The following is a 17,919-nucleotide window of genomic DNA, read 5'->3' on the forward strand; positions in this document are numbered from 1 at the left end:
GTGTTTATGGAAGGCTGTGCAAGTCACATGCAGGGAGGTGTGACTAGGGCTCATAAACAAAGGGATTTAACTCCTAAATGGCAGAGGATTGAGCAGTGAGGCTGCAAGGGCATGTTCTATAACCCAAAACTGCTTCATTAAGCTAAAGTTGTTCAGGTGACTATAGTGTCCCTTTAATAAAATGTTTGTTTAACTAAATTCACAATCATTACTTGTACACACAGGTTGGCAAATGAGACATTTCTAAGAGAAGAACTCTATACTAACCTGTTTAAAACTTTATATAACGTCTGGTAATAATTTATCAAACAGGGAAAATTCAGTCTCCTTGTGAACACAGCGACACAGACTGATGTAAAAAGGAAGATGGGTGTTTCGTACCTATTCAAAAACGTGTGCTACAAATGTTCCTTTTTTTAATACTGTTTGACAATTAAAAACAACTATATCTGCTTTTAGTGCAATGGAATGCCTGTTGCTGCTGAAACACTGAAGTTTAAATATTATGATAGTTTATTATAAAATAAAAATTGTTTAGAGCAGCCATCTTGATTTTATGAACGTTACCAAGGTGAAGCAGGCATGTTATTTAAAAACATAGATTGTGATGACAGATAAGGAGCAAATTATATATTTAGCCATACATAATGAAAGCTAACATTAAATTTGCTTAATGTGTTTCAGAGTAATGTTATATGCACACAGTTCATCTTTGAACTACTTAAAACGTTTGTATTCTTTATTTCCACTAGCATTTGGTGTGATACTTGTGTTTAATAAAAACAAGGGCCAAATTGAATCAATATTCATCTACTAAAGCAGATGTGAATGCATGTCAGGCTGCCTGAGAATCATAGAAGGGCAGACCCTTCAGGGGCCTCTGTTTCGGTGTGCTCTGTAGGGTCCTAGTGCCCTGAACAGAGCACAAGCATTCCTTGGATCAATAGCAAAAACCTATGTGAGGAAGGCTTAACCTGATGGACGCAAGATTCAGACTGGCCTGCTGATACAGGACAGTTGGAAGATCTGTTAAAGGGACCCTTCATTGCCAAAACATAAAATAAAAATCATTTTTTAGTAGGTATACCCCAAATGAAAACTTGCATGCATTTAATTATCTTTTCATTGGAGTTATATCTAAAAACAGTTTGCAAAAAATGCAGATCTCTTGTCTGCAGCCTTTGCAAACCCTCCCCTCCTAACTCAACCAAGAATTTCTGTGGCTGTCCAATCACAGACTTCCCAATGCAGCTCAATGAGAAGTCTTTGCAAGGCAGTCGTTCTGCTCAATTGCTGCCTCTTGAGTTCATTGCAAATAAGCTAACCAAACCAGGAAGTAACAGGACCTGTTGTCGCTTGAAAAGTCAGGAGGGTGTAATCAGTAACCAAAATGTATAAAAGTGTCAATTTCTATTCAAATCTGCACTTTTTCCAAAATGAAAAAAGAAGGCACACTCTTCACACATAAAGCTTCAGCTAACGTGCTTCAGTGGTCTGGAGTGCCCTGTTTGGTATATGCTATATCTTTATAGCAATGCAGTTATTTTTTTTTTTAAACTGCCTTGTAAACCATACATCTCTCTAAAACCACTGCTGCCAAAGTAAACCAATAATAAATAATACATTTCTAAATAATTACAAATTTAAATATTTGAACATAAATCATTAAAGATGTACATTTGTAACAAGCATTCCATTCTTAAACTTAAAGTAGCACTATAGGGTCAGGAAAACAAACATGTATTCCTGACCCTATAGGGTTAAAACCACCATCTAGCCCCCCTGCCCCCCTCATGCCTCCCAAAATATAGTAAAATATTACTTGTATTCAACCCTGAAGTTGCTGGCTTTGTCCCTGTTTTCTTTAGACCTGCCCACTGACTACTGACATTAGCAGAAGTGGTAGACTGATCCAATCCATTGGATTGGCTGAGACTGACAAAGAGGCAGATCAGGGGCACAGCTAGCACAATTCAAACACAGCCCTGGCCAATCAGCATCTCCTCATAGAGATGAATTGAATCAATGAATCTCTATGACGAAAGTTCAGTGTCTGCATGCAGAGGGAGGAGATACTGAATGTTTGGATGCATTTTAGGCAGCCATGACTCAGGAAGGATCTCTAACAGTCATCTGAGGAGTGGCCAGTGAAGTTATCACTAGGCTGTAATGTAAACACTGCATTTTCTCTGAAAAGACAGTGTTTACAGCAAAAAGCCTGAAGGTAATGATTCTACTCACCAGAACAAATTCAAAAAGCTGTAGGTGTTCTGGTGACTATAGTGTCCCTTTAAAATACAATATTCACAAATAGATTTCAACATCATTATAATAAATACTGTCCAATATATCATTTGGTCCACCATCCCAGATACTCCTTTGAAAATAAATATTTTGGCCCATACGCGTAGATATATTTATATGGTATCAATATTTAAGTTAGATGCAGACAGAGACTCCATGGTCTACTGCGAGCAGCTCAGGCAGTGTAAGTAAGCATATTTAACTAAAAGTAGGACTACATTTCTCCACCAAAGCTGTTGTAAATTACATTTTGCTAGTTGAAAACCATGGGAAATGTAGTTAAAAAAACTGCAATGCCCAAGGTTAGCCAGCAGTCTTCTACGGGCCGAAAAAAAGGACTCTATTTAATCCTTTAATCAGGTATTTCACTAAAATGCATATACAGTCACGTTTACAAAAACAGGGCACGCACTTACCTGGCACTGAAGTTCCTAGGGCAACAAACACTACGGCAGTGACAGAATCCTTCAATCCAATGGTGCAGCCAAAATGTGAAGCTAAATCCCCGATGAAGGCTGTTAGCAGACCAATCATAGTAATAGATACAATAAAGCAGGCCCAACCATTCCAGTACTCCGTGGGTGGCACAAAAGCGAAAAGAACTTTCCAGAACACGGTCAGGAAATGCATCACGTAATCAAAACAGGATGGAAGCTTCTCTTCTCCACACTCATCGTCATCATCATCTTCTCCTAGATTAATGTAATAAAAGGTTATAATATTAATAGGTACCTAGTACATGTCATTTCATATAAAAAGAGAACACTAAGAGGAAAATGTATCAAGACAAAATAAAGCAGGTGCTACTCTGGGACAAATTGCTAAATAAGGAGCAATCGCCATGGAAACCAATATAATGTATCTCAATATTAAGCACTTTACACTCATAATAAACCTGGACCACTTTCCCCTAAGTGAATGTATTTTTTTTTACTGATCATGGCCTGGGATACAGGTTACTTACCGTCAACTGGAAATGGGAAATTGTACTTGGAGGCAAATTTCACACAAGCTCAGAAACACAGGGAAGTTTACTACATTTTGTGTTTAGCTTAGCAGTGTCAATAATGATGAAATAATAAAAAAAAAAGACATAATGTGGCCCATGTTCTACAATCTGTCATGGTCAACACAGGATTCCTGGTCATTTCATTCCAGTGCAATACCATCCTGTGCCACATGAGTTCGGTGGTGCTGTTGTAGGCTCCTGCACTATTTTTCCCGTGCAGCCATCCACCCACGTAGGATGCAAAAAATTATCCATCCCAATTTTATGGGGGTTATTGGGTTCCATTGTGTTTGCCTTTAATTTTCCTATTTGATATCTGATATTTGATATCTTTTGGAATTTAGTTTTGTTAAAAATAAGTTTGTCTGTCTGCATGACGTATATTTCTAAAGCTGAATCAAAAATTGCAGTATTGTTGTTTTTCCCAAATTATTCTAATCTCAAATATTTTACATTTCCATTTTTTTTTATTCTTTATTTTTGCGAGTGATCGCTAAAAGATAACAAGACACATGTAACATACAATAATAAGCATTGCACAATAATGAGGAACTCAATATCTCATGGCATTATTCCACTCATTTTTAAACAATTGTGGCTAGGATTTCCTTCTTGGGCAGTGTGCTTTAGGGCTGTCTACTTCTATGAAGGGGTCTGGCATTAGGTTTTGTAGCGCCTCATCACTCTTGTCATTTTAAAGCTGTGAGCCATGGGCTTCTCTAAGGCGCCTTGTGGGATGAGTAGTTGGCTTACTAGCCTTTGTAAGCAGTAGTACTCCACTTGAAAGGTTATTGCTTGAGTGGAAGGCCTAGGATGTGGGCCGTGCATACATGGGTGTGCTTAAAATGGAAAGGTAATAAACGTTAGACTTTGCATGTTGTATGAAAGGGAAGTATGGGGGGGGGGGGGGGGGGGGATATAGCTTAACACAGGGCTAGTCCAGCAGCTTATGGAGCCAGTTTAAACATAAGGAAGGATATGGGTGTATAATCAGAGAGTTTCAGCAACAGTCAGTCTTGCGAACCATGAACAGTGTGAACTAATCCGTATCCGTAGGTATAGCCTTTAGGTGAGTGAGATGTTCGTCTCACGTCCCCCCCTTCTGGGTACGAAAGGAGTGATTCCTTCAACTGTCCATGATGGACAAACCGTCTGTAGTACCTTTACCACTGGTATGCCTAGATGCTGAAGGAAAGCAGGTGCTTCTGAAAGGTATGTCAATGTGTGCAGCTTGCCGGCTTTATCAACCAGGATTCCGCGTGGGCCCCACTTGTAGGGGATAGAGTGTTCTTGCAGTAGCTGGGTGGGTAGCTTGGGGGATCTTCGCCAGGTTAGTGTGTGTCTGGAGAAGTCCCGGAAAAATATCAGCTGTGCCCCCTCAAATAACACTGTAGAGGAGCCTCTCAGAGCTCCCATGCGGTCGGAGTCTCGAGCCAGTTTCAGCAGGACGTCTCTGGGTGCTTCGTGAGCAGCGCTGGAAGCCTTGTTAAGAAGGAAACAGGAGTCTACCACCACTTGTTTTGCCTGTTTGGGCATTAGCAGTGTGGCGATGAACCTCCGGCAGTAGTAGGGAAGTTCTGCTCCTGCAACCGTTTCTGATTCTTAAATTGTGGACCCTGGCTCTGTCTTCCATTGTGGCTATCTGCGCCTGTTGGTCTGCGCACTGTTTTTGAACCTCCAGCAGTAGTAGGGAAGTTCTGCTCCTGCAACCGTTTCTGGTACCCCCCCGGATTCTTAAATTGTGGACCCTGGCTCTGTCTTCCATTGTGGCTATCTGCGCCTGTTGGTATGCGCACTGTTTTTGAAGTGTGCCTATGGCGGCATCTGCGGCCAGTTTGGTGCTCTCCATGGCTTCCTCCACAGCTTGCACTTTGTCTGTGAGTTTAGTTACCGCCTCCCAGATCGGGGCCATATCCGCATTAAACATAGTTTTACTTTCAGCCATTAGTGCCCTGAAGTCATCATCCAACGCCATTGGTGTGTCTGGCCGCGGGGTTGTGTGGAGAAAATTGCTGATATCGCAAGAGCCCAAGCCCGGGTCCGCTCAGTGTTTCTTTGACTTCTTCCCCATAGCTTTGGGCGTCGAGCTGGTGCTGTTGGAGCTGAATAGCAGGGTCTGGAACTATTATTAGCCCGGTTCAGCGGCTTGAACGTACAGAGCTGTCTCAATGTGCATCCAGCTCGTGCAGGCGCTGGCTCCGCCCCCTACATTTCCATTTTTATATAAAGAAATGTGACAAGTATATTGTTTGTCAATGTTCCTGAATTTCAGCACGACCTTCTATCAGATATCTGGGCATTTAAAAATAAGTACACGTTTAATGTATTTATCAAGCTAATGCCACATGTGAAAGCATCTACCTAATGTCAGCAGGTTGCTTGGAAAATTATAAAAGGATTGATTTTGTGAAATATTTACATGTGTATAATTACTTTGCTTTCATTTGCTATTGATTAGGTCAGGGGTAGCCATCAGATAGCCTTCAGCTGCCGTAGACCTTTGTCCTGTGGGCTACAGCTGGAGGTATATATGTATTTTGGCATTTTAAATCAATCATTCTCATTTAAAAATGACAAAAGAAGACCTTTAATTTGTATTTCAAAACCGGTCTGCGCAATTTATTTCATTAGTTTCATTTCACAGTATGTTGCTAACACTATTCATCTAGACTTGGCAAAGTGACAATTTTATCAATGTAAACCATCCATCTTTTTTCTATATTCTTACTTACAGCATCACAATTAATTATAAAGCCCTTGTTGAATTTAGCAATTTCAGGAAGGGACTATTGAAAAAAGCTTTGAATTTGCATGATAATGAAAGCAGCAATGAAGGCAAAGATGAGTCCTCTATTTAGCTGGCAATCCGGAAATACTGTACTGGCATATGGGAGAACTATAAGTTCACTTCTGCTCATCAAAATAATTGAATGACATATTGGTTTAACTTTTATTCGATTTCTCCAAAGAGTCTGCCTACCCCTATCAGACTCTTCCCTAGTCTTCAATCATTTAGGAAGTTAATAAGTCCCTCAAAACCCATTTGTTCAGAAATGCCTCTTGCTCTCCTAAAGAACCATACTTTGCTCTCCAGTTCTGCTACTTTTCCACCTTTTTCTTTGCTGTCCCCTTTGCTGCCCTATTGTGTTTGTATAACCAACCTCCTCTATACTGTAAGCCTGTTTGAGCAGGGTCCTCATCTACCTATTGTTCCTGTAACATTTTGTAAATGCCTCATTTATTGTTAAATCTACCCCCATTCCGAATATTGTAAAGCGCTATATACATACCAATATAAATAAGTTGGCGCTATATACATACCAATACTACTACTACTACTAATAATAATAATAATAATAAAAAAGTGAGAATAGTCAAATTCAAAGTGAGGTAAAAGTAAATGTCATAGTTAAAGAGTTACTTCAGGCACCATTACTGGAGGCTTAACGCCAGGTGGGACCAGGTATGGGTGCAAACTTTAGCAAAACTGTGTTCCTCTCAATGGGGAACTGAGCCGGGATTCTGCTAGTATCATAACTGTGGGCTTTGGTGGTTATGATGCTTGGAGTAACTCTTTAAGGCTAAAGTGGCTGAACTGGAAGCATAGTTACAATGGAGAATGTATCCATTTTGGATATTTCTGCCTTAAAAATAACTAGGAATTGCACAACAATTTGCATTTTATTGAATAGCACTATACATTTCATTATTGGTTTTGTATTCAGTTTTAAAGTGTCAAGGATCCACTGTGTTATTTTTAAAGAGGGACTTTGGTTATGTTGCTTTTTCCACAGTACTATAAACATTTAATCATATTCAACTCCACTCCTATTGAAATTCCTGTTTGTGTTTGAATCACCCTGTTAATAAAAAAACAAACAAACTGTGAATTATGGTGTTTGGAAGGAAAGCTTCTAAAATCTAGCCCCTATCTGATTAAAAATGAATGTATCAAGTTCCAAATAACTAAATTCCATCAAGGATTATTGCCTTTCTATACACATTTGTTTGTGAATTACCATTACAAAATGCTCTGTCCCAGAAGATGATATAAACATTAACTTTATTTTCAAAGCTTTATAAAAATGATCTGCCATTGTAACTGATATTTACATTACTTTAACTGCCCCAGGGCAACTTTTTATTTTATTTAAGGACTGTGTGAAGCATTTTTATTAATTTACACTATTCAGTATTATATGCACATTCAGCATGCAGGAAAGGTACAATAGGAGCAAATTACAAAAAAAAACATTCCTGTGCCAAATTAAAAAAAATATATATAGTATTAAAAAAATAATAAATCTCTACGAAAGCAATCCCTTTAGGGAATGATTAATTTAGCTTGTGTTGGATTGAGCAGGAGGATGTATATGGGCTTTGGGGATAAGCTGTCATAATCAGGATTGAGAAGCAGCTGGCAACATCTGCACCGAGAGTCACAATTAAGTTAATCACAAAAAGAAATGGAGTATGATAAAATGAAAAATTGCTAAGAGCTCAGCCCAAGACCTCAAAACAGTTTCTGCTGGTCGAGTGACACTGAATGCAATGTTCCATCTCAAAATGCACCAGGACGATACCCTGGCATTTGCCTTTGATGACCATAATGTAATTCAAATCTTTAATTGAAAGAATCCACAAGAGAGAGAACAGAACATCTGACACTTCTGCAGGCATCAGTTGTTGCCCTTCATCAGTGCAGGCTCAAGTTCAGAATCAAATTGCAGAGAGTTCAAGTGCAGTTCTTTTAAAATGTGTCTAAAGTCAAATCACATTTTTCAGGAAGCAGAGTTCAATTATTGTAGAATATTCTAATAATCGCTCATTCAACAATCAATTTGTCCTGGCTATAAAATCTGTCTGGCAGATACTTTAAAAGAACACTAACTAAAAATAAATATATACTTTTCAAGTAGTTTTCAGTTATTTAAGCTGACAGAAACCTTTTCGTTGCTTTCATTACATTCCTTGCATTTAATCATCCTAATGCCCTCTTCTAGATGCCAGGCAGGTACCCACGCAGGGTTAACAAAAGTGGGTACCTCGTTTGTTACTCCTCTGCTAATGTAGGCTTTTATAATATACAGTGTGTGCACAATGCACACTGTGCAGCCGAGCAAGAGTCCTGGCAGCATGCACGGTATCAGGATGCTACACTTTGGTACCAGGGCTGCAATAGATAGATTTTGTATTCTCTCCCAATGACTTCCTCACAGCAGATGGAGTAAAATGTAATGGTATTCTTCTAGAACAGGTAGGGAGTGAATCACTGTACTTTTGTGGTGGCAGACAGGAAGAAACTGTGAGAGAGACAGAAGGTGGGGTGGGGGGATAATATGGAGACAGTTGAAAGTGTGGTGGAGAGAATATGAGGAGAAAGACAGAAAATGTGTGTGGGGGAATATGGAGAAAGTAAAAGGTGTGATATGGAGAATGTGGGAATGGGGACAGAATGTGGTGGGTCTTGGTGCAGAATATGAGAAGAGGGACAAAAGGTGGTAGTAAAATATGTACAGAAGGACAGAAAGTGGGCGAGAGAATATGCAAAAAGGGGGAGGGAGGGAGAGGGGCATCACTGGAGGAAGAGTCTCTAAGGGAATAAGTTCACTAGTAGGGAATAATGGGGAATAAATAAATGATGATGTGATATGAAAGATTTCTTGCTGTATATGTTCATATATAGTGGACATTACATTAATGAGCCCTCAGCAATGAAAACACACACAATGAATTACCTAAACTGTGAATTATACAAAATTTAAAACAGGATTGCAAAATTCTAAAATATCCAAGCTGCAACTATAGCACAAATGGAGGATTTCTTCAAATCATCTACATATGCATTATATTTGCAATTTACATATCAATTTGTTGCAATCCAGAGTAACTCTAAAAGTGATGTGCATTATAGAATATATATGATTGGCTGAGATCATCAGTCTTGATGATCTCAGTCAAGGAGGTGGGACCGTCCACAGAGAGACATCGCGACATGGGAGCAAAGGTAAGTTAACCCTTTTCATCCGTTCGGAGGGGGAGTTGTAAATTAAAAAGCTACATGACAATATAGTATTAGGAGTACACATTTGTATTTCTGATCTTATTTAAGATGTCTTTCTGCTGGAACTTAAGTTATATTATAACATCTCCTGTACAGTGAGCTCCTATGGCTTACAACTTCACTGAGATGCTGATATTACTCCTAGGCATTTCATAAAATCAGTAAATATTGTTACGTAAGCAGCTCCAACAAGGTAGAAATCTGATTAATTAATATTTTGGAAAGATGACATCTTATGACGGTGTCACATTTATTTATTTATTTATTTATTTAATTTATTTATAAAATATGTTACCAGAAAGATTTCTCTTGTTTTCAAGTATGTCCTGGGTCCACAAAACATTGCATTGATACACATTTAAATCCATAACATCTGCAGTACCCGTCAATCTGCTGCCAATCCTTGTTTATGGTGGTTTCATTTTAAACCCACCAGGTAAAAGTGTAAGTGAAATAGTTGTTTACACTAAATATAAGTGGTGTGCAAATGCAATTAATATATTAACATAATTAAAGTGTAATTATTTCAATAGGGTACAGCCTCAATGCGCACACACAAAATGTGTATGCTATAGTTCTCTTGTAAAATATATTTTATCACTTCAGTCTTCAACTACAGCTTATTGTATTTCTTCTGGTAAGTAGAATCATTCCCATCAGGCTTTTGTAGTAAATACTGTCTTTTCAGAGAAAATGCAGTGTTTAAATTACAGCCTAGTGATAACTCCACTCAGATGGCTGCTAGAGGTGCTTCCTGGGGCAGTGCTGGTACACTGTGCAGCACTGCCATTCAGTGTCTCCACCCTCTGCACTGATCTTTCCTCATAGAGATGCATTGATTCAATGCATGCTGGAGATGCTGATTGGCCAGGGCTGTGTTTGACTTGTGCTGGCTCTGCCCCTTATCTGCCTCCTTGACAGTCTCAGCCAATCCTATGGGAAAACATTCTGATTTGCCCAGAGAACCACTTCTGATGATGTCAGCCAAGCAGGCAGAGGGAGCAGCTGCAGACTTGAATAAAATTAAGATTTTGTTATATTTAGGGGGACAACAGGGGAACTAGATAGTGATTTTTAATACTATAGTGTCAGGAATACATGTTTGTGTTCCTGACCCTATAGTGTTCCTTTTATATTCATAATTAGATAATGTTAATTGGAACTGTTATACCGATGAATGTAAGAGAACCAGTATGTGAGCTTAAAGGTCCATGATGTGTACCATCACAGCTTGCAGGCAGACTTCTGAGAGAAGATCAGTTGGCCTATTTTACAAGCATACGTGCAGACTTATGACAAATCTACAGCTATCAAAATCCTGTAAATTATAGCCTCAAACACTGTGTTGCTGTTTGCAGCTATATATAGCAAAATATATAATAAAAAGGGAATCCTGGTGGACTCCAGCATGTACATACAGATACTCTGATATTAACTCTTTTACTGAAACAGTGGAGAGCACTTACACTGAGAGGCATTGGGAAGCATTATATGGGAGAAAGAGGTGTACATGGACCTTTATTTTTTATGTTTAATAGACAGTGCTGATTTGCTCGGTCAGCGTGAAAGTGCTGACCATCTCTGTCTATTTACATGCTGGTGCTTCACAGACTCCAGCACGTATAACTTAATTCATTTACTTTCACTTTCAGTGCCAAAGAGGAGAGCTGAGAATTGTGCTGTACTCCACTGTGTCACCTAGAGAGATGATATACCTGATCTCACAAGGTGTAGCACTTACATCACAAAAGGACTGTATTCCTGCACATGAAACTACAATGCCATATAGTAAATAAGAAATAGTGTTCATATTTCTAAGGAACACAAGTACTCTGGTTGGAATGTTTCACTAACTAGCAGGGCAAAAGCATATCGTATAAAAAGTTTTTTTAGAATGCTCATAGCACTTGGAATGTGGAGAGGCGGTGGCATTTTAAGTGGAAAATGTACAATGAATGCACAGAAATTGTAATATATCTTTCAAACATAGAGAGTTTTGCTACGTAGTGATTTCCACATTGTATCAGATTCATTGGTGGTGTATGGATACGTACAATAACAAAAATAATAACTAACCAAAGTAGGCCATGCGTTTAGACTGGAAGAAAGAAGATTTCGTCTAAGGCAAAGGAAAGGTTTTTTTTACTGTAAGAACAATCAGGATGTGGAATTCTCTGCCTGAAGAAGTGGTTTTATCAGAGTCCATACAGATGTTCAAACAGCTACTAGATGCATACTTGCAAAGACAGAATATTGAAGGATATAATCTTTCAATGTAGGGTAATAACTGCTTGATTCAAGGATAAATCTGACTGCCATTCTGGGGTCAAAAAGGGATTTTTTTCCTAGCTTGTTGCAAAATTGTGCTTCAAACTGTTTTTTATTTTTGCCTTCTTTTGGATCAACAGCAAAAAACAAATGTGAGGAAGGCTGAACTTGATGGACACAAGTCTCTTTTCAGCTATGTAACTATGTAACTATATGTAACTATGTAACTATGTAATTTACATTGCAGATAAAACCGCATTAGTTATCCTAAAAAGTATATGTAGGGATTTGTATCTGTGATCTTTAACCCCTCCTATCCCTTGAAATAAGAGGGATGTAAGCAGTGATGCTAACGCTATGATTGATTGAGAGTTTGTATGATTTATGCTGCTCTGGGAGAATATACTTTTTGTAACTAATTGGTATTTACATACAATGTAAATACTTTGGTTAGTTATTTTTCATTATTGTATGTATCCATACACCAGCAGGAAACTTGATAAAATGTGGATATCCCTAGGTAGCAAGTCTTTCTATATTTGAGAGATTTATTACAAATTATGTGCATTCATTGTAGCTGAATGATTATGCCCTTCCATTCCCAGTACTGGGCTGAACTAGCTTTAGATACCTACTGATCAAAAGTGTGTATCAGGAGGATCTCTATGTATATCTTTTTATTTTGGAAAACATACAATTGCCTCACTATCCATAATGGAGTTTAGACAGGCAATATACAGTTATTTAGGTCAAAGGTACATTAATGGCACCCAGACTACTTCAGCTGGGTACAGTGTCCCAGGTCCCTTAACCCTGCAATGGTAATTATTTCAGTTTTTGATAAACTGCAACAATTGCCTTGCAGGGTTAACTCCACCTCTAGTGGCTCTCTACCAGACAGCCACTAGAGGGACTTCCAGGTTGTTAGGTCTCTTTTAGTCGCCTAACTGACGCTGGACGTTCTCACGCTATGTATGAGGACATCCAGTGTCACCCAAAACCCCATAGGAAAGCAATATACAATTCTTACTATGGGGGAAATCCTAACCATTAGGTCCTACCCGCTGATGTCATGTGGTGCCTGAACCAGCCACAAGGGGCATAGGCGCTGGAATCAGGTATTCCCTTTAATGCAGAAAGCTTTCTAATTTCTCTAGTGAAGGAGCCACGATCCGAGTCTGCCCTAGCAGATATATCTGTATGTACACCTAATATGAACTTGAGAAAGTTTGAAGCCTCCCAGCTGTGTTTGCAGCAGTGTGTGTGAGCGCAGTGTTTATTATATTAATAATTTTACTTAGACAACACTGAAAAAAATGTTTTTTTTTATATCTACAAGTAACCAGGGATGTACTGCTGTCAAGAGGATGAGCTCTTTTGCTAACAACTTACTTCCAATGCAGTGACTTCACCTTCACATAAGAAAATGAAAATAGCATGGATTCTGAAGCACTGTTCAACTAACGTGCAAGAGTTCTTGGCACAAATGAGTAGGCAGCAGATGCTGTATAAAAAACATTGCCTTTGGTGTATAGTCCCTTGTGTACAAGATATTTTGTGTTATTAGTTTCAAATGAACTATGCCAAGATTTTAGAAAGTGGAAGTAATTATGGAATCTGTTTACCTCTGTTTCTCCTCAGTAATGCCTAACTTTGGTACCACATATATTTGGGCAATACATTTACCATGATACCCAGTTGGCTTTTAGGCTGTAGTAGCTAGTCTAAACATTGCAGTTCAAGAGAGGTTTTTTCGAAGTACTGGAAAATAAACTGATCAAACATTTTATTATTTACAATACAAAGCTTCCGAATTTTCTGACTCCTCCTCCTCCACTTCTCAAATATTATTTTGAAGTGTTAAAAATATGGACACGCTTGTTAAATCTGCACATGTGTAGGTTCTATGTTCCTTAATATAAGGTCAATTAAGATTGTTGTGAGTGGGGAAGTTAGAAATCAATACACGCTTTTAAAAGACCATGTAGGTGCTAATGAATTCTGTATACATACAAGAGGACAGGTATTCCATAGAGGACACAAACTACTTTCCTAAAAGAACAAAAGGCAGTGGGGGATAATTAACAAAGAAATCATGTGTTATTTGGGGAGAAAAGTGCTAGATGTTGAGATACATTCTACTGGTTTCCATGGCAATTGCTTCTCATTTAGCTCTTTGCCTTGATAAATCTCCCCCCCAAAAAAGTAAATTTGAGAACACAACTATTTTCTAAACTGGAAAAAAGCACATATTGCAAAAGGATTCATCTTCTAATATCAAACTGAGATTTCCTTCAAATCCTTTTCTACATCAGGTGGGAGAATCACTGGAAGTGTCAATAAATCTTATTTACCCAAACAAATGTTAAATGGTTCTACATAGATTTCTTTGTGAAAAACTCTTTAACTCATTAGGACTCTACAGCAATATCCTCAGTAACTATAACTCTCTGACTTCTGCAGTTTGTGATTGGGGCATGTCGTCGGATTTGCTGAAATACCATACCAAGCCTTCAAATACACTTTTTCCCATTCACAAGAAAGGTAGTAGGGAGGAGTCTGGCAACTATAGGCCAGTAAGTATTACCGTACTTCAGTAGTGGGGAAAGTCCACCGGACACCAAGAGGCAAAGTCATCATTGAGGGACTTTGCAAATTATATAAATACACTAGAAGATGACAGAGTCGCTTTAAGGCCAATGTAGCTGAAATGGAGGCATAGTTGAATTGGATAATTGTTTCCAATACAGCTATTTTTATATATATTTTTATTGAAATAATAGCATGTTACATATGAGTCATAATACCAGCAACAGTTACATATCAAGAAGAGTTGTAGATAGCAGAAGAAAAAAAAAGAGTTGCAGTTTAGCTATTTTTGCCTCAAATTTGAAATTCACTTTGAATTAATTTTAAGTTTCTGACTATTTTCACTTTCGTGAATAACCCTGTGAGATTTCCTTTCTTAAGGAAAGAAGGCCAAACATTAACTAGACGCTTCTAAACCCTACTGAAGTTGTGTCAGTTTTTCTTTTACTGTTACAAGAACCACAGGGATAAAGACGACTTTACTAATATTCTATAAGCACAGTAGATGCATCAACCATTGACAGAAACATGTTGTCAGCAAATATGTTGGGTATTTTTCATCTCATTCTCAGATCAAGTTGTACTGATGTTTGACAATGGCAGCGACCTGCATATTAGATACAAATAGGAACATACCAGCACTGACAGTGATAGCTTCAATGAACTGCTCTCTCCAGCTGTTAGTTCCAACCACAAGGGCAAGGTTTGTCTTTTTAATGAGTTTGTCCACAGTACTCTGGGGAGAGAAACAGATATAAGATATACTAGAATGATTCTTTCATATTATGGTACAAATCCAAATGAACAATCAACAGATATTTTACTTGTTTAAACTGAATATTTTTTTATTGATCATATTAGCTAAACATATCTAAATTCTAATAATTAGTTTTTAGAATAGAACATAAACATTTAAACATGTTTATTAACCTTTCAAGTTTAAAGTCCACATTTCATACTGTTTAAGTATGAGCATGTAGTCATGAATGGTACATTTCCCTAGTTAACAAATAGTAAAATATTTAACAAGTTTGACTGAACAAAGCAACAATTGATATTATGAGAACTCAGGGTACCAATGGTTGAGGGTTACAATTTAATGCAATACTGCACAATTTAAGAATTGTGTCATCAAACTAAAAAGAAAGAAAGAAAGAAAGAAAGAAAGAAAAAAAGAAAGAAAGAAAGAAAGAAAGAAAGAAAAAATAAAATATTTCAATAGAAATAAATGTTTTTTTTTAATTAGAACGTAGATACAATGATACAAGTTAAATTGAGCCCCTGGTAGTAATATGAATTTGTAACTTCCTTCTACCAATAGTTCTCAACATGTAGGTGCAGCCAGTCCAAAGCAGTCAGAGTAATGGCTCTGGGTCATGAATTAAAAGGACACTCTAGACCCCTAAAGCACTTTAGCTTTCTGAAGTGTTTTATGTGTAAGGAGTGGGCCCTCTTTTTTCATTTTACAAAAACATGCAGATTTCAACAGAACGTTTATAAATTAACCTTGTTACACCCCCTGACTGTTTAGTGCCTTACAAGGACTTCTCATTGTACCTAATTTGAAAGGCTTTAATTGAAGAGCTGCAGAAAGCGTGGACTGGGAAAGAAGGGAGGGCTTCCAAAGGCTGCAGACAAGAGATCTGGAGTTTTTGCAAGCTGTTTTTTAGATATAACCCCAATAACCAACTGCATAATGAAACATGTTTCCATTGCGGGTATATCTACTATACAGTACTTCATTTTATTTGTGCAGTTGAATGTCCCTCTAAACCTGCTGAGCTAGCCAAAGTTATCTGGATTCTTATTAATTCCGAGAAGAATAGGAGTTGTAAATACAAAGCAGGAAGGTGCTACAGAAATATAGAATTTTCACTAGAGTAATGACAATGCGATATCAAGGAGCGACTTCATTTTAGATATGCCTCCAGCGTGTGAAGTCAGAAAATGCAAATTCTGTCATGCTTCAATGCACTTTTAGTCCCTATTCCTTTAAGAGTTAAAATAGAGGCCTGACATGACCATCCAGTAGCCATATTGAGTACTTTCTCCAGTTGCTCAGATGCTGCTGCAGTTTTATTAACCAGCCAGCTGGTTTATATGTAAATAATGCAGCCAGATTGAGAGAGGCTAGTGTAACCACCTGACGTTAGGCAATTAAAAAGAGTCACAATTGCCAAGCTTGCACTCCGCAAGCCACAGAAAATCTTGAATTATATATATGCCTTTCATAAAAGATTCAGCAGCCACACTCATTAATGCAAAAACATGTCAATGCCATATTCTCTATAAATGGTCGCTTTGTTCAACTTTTATATCAAATCAATATTCTTGCTCAACCGACCGGATGAATATAGAATATAAAATGAAAGTGTATTGCTTTGCACTAATCAGATGATTTTATTTGCAGTACAACGAATTGCAGATGCCTACTAATCTACTTTAATGTGCTCCATAACATTTTAATAAATACAGATTATGACTTGTCTGTGTACTCTGAATTAAGTCACCAGCCTCATCATAAACTGTGAACAATATGGCAAGTAATACCAGTGGTGTATCCTGGTTTTGTGCTGCCCTAGGCAGGACCAAACTCAGGCACCCCCCCCTCCGCGCGCCACCCCACCCAACCCTTCCCCCCTGCCCCGCCTTCTAAATACACACACACACATTCACTGACAGATACGCATAAACTAGCTAACAGAAACACACACTCACTAACAGACACACACACACACACACACACACTAACAGACACACACACACTAACAGACACACACAGTCAGACACACACACACTAACAGACACACACACACACTAACAGACACACACTGTCAGACACACATACACTAACAGACAGACACAGTCAGACACACACACACACACACTAACAGACACACACACACACACACACACACACACACTGTCAGACACACTAACAGACACACAGTCAGACACACAGTCAGACACACACACTAACAGACACACACACACACAGACACACAGTCAGACAAACACACTCAGACACACACACACACTAACAGACAGACACAGTCAGACACACACAGTCAGACACACAGTCAGACACACACAGTCAGACACACACACTAACAGACACACACACACAGTCAGACACACACACTAACAGACACACACACACTAACAGACACTCACTCACATTAACACACTTACTTTTTTATTTTTATTTAACCCCCCCAGCCTCCTTACCTTTGGAAATGCTGGGCGGGGGATCTCCCTTTCCCTGGGGGTCCAGTGGCTGCTGGGCAGGCTGCGCTGGCGAGGGAGCACTTTCCCCTGTGCTGTCTGTTCAGCTCCCTCACGCGCCGCAGAGTGATGCTGGGAGCCGGAATATGATGTCATAATCCGGCTCCCAGCATCACTCTGCGGGCGGCATGCGAGGGAGCTAAACAGACAGCTCAGGGGAAAGTGCTCCCTTGCCAGCGCTGCCCGCCCGCCCGCCTGGACTGTTAGCCGCAAGGCTAACAAGGCATTTGCCCTGGGCATTTGGGGGCGGCCCCTGGAAAATGCTGCCCAAGGCAAATGCCTTGCTTGCCTCGCGGCTAAAACGTCCTTGAGTGATACGCCAACAACATTGTGATAATGTCATCTATACTTCTGCTAACTACACCTAGCCTATCAAAGAAAAGTGGCTACAACAGTCTAT

At 38.8% G+C, this 17,919-nt stretch overlaps 1 protein-coding gene across 10 annotated transcripts in view; it reads right to left on the reverse strand.

The window, feature by feature from the left end:
- LOC134587347 (sodium/calcium exchanger 1) overlaps positions 1–17,919 on the reverse strand; it is a 439,447-nt gene that overhangs the window by 12,845 nt on the left and 408,683 nt on the right. For all 10 annotated transcript variants that reach the window (XM_063443659.1, XM_063443655.1, XM_063443658.1 and 7 more), the window contains 2 exons: positions 14,871–14,970; positions 2,721–2,996 (listed from right to left, as the gene is read on the reverse strand). In XM_063443659.1, the coding sequence (XP_063299729.1) occupies positions 2,721–2,996; positions 14,871–14,970 (376 nt within the window). The remainder of the gene's footprint in view (positions 1–2,720; positions 2,997–14,870; positions 14,971–17,919) is intronic.

Source organism: Pelobates fuscus, chromosome 2 (assembly GCF_036172605.1).
Source record: "Pelobates fuscus isolate aPelFus1 chromosome 2, aPelFus1.pri, whole genome shotgun sequence".
NCBI lineage: Eukaryota > Metazoa > Chordata > Amphibia > Anura > Pelobatidae > Pelobates > Pelobates fuscus.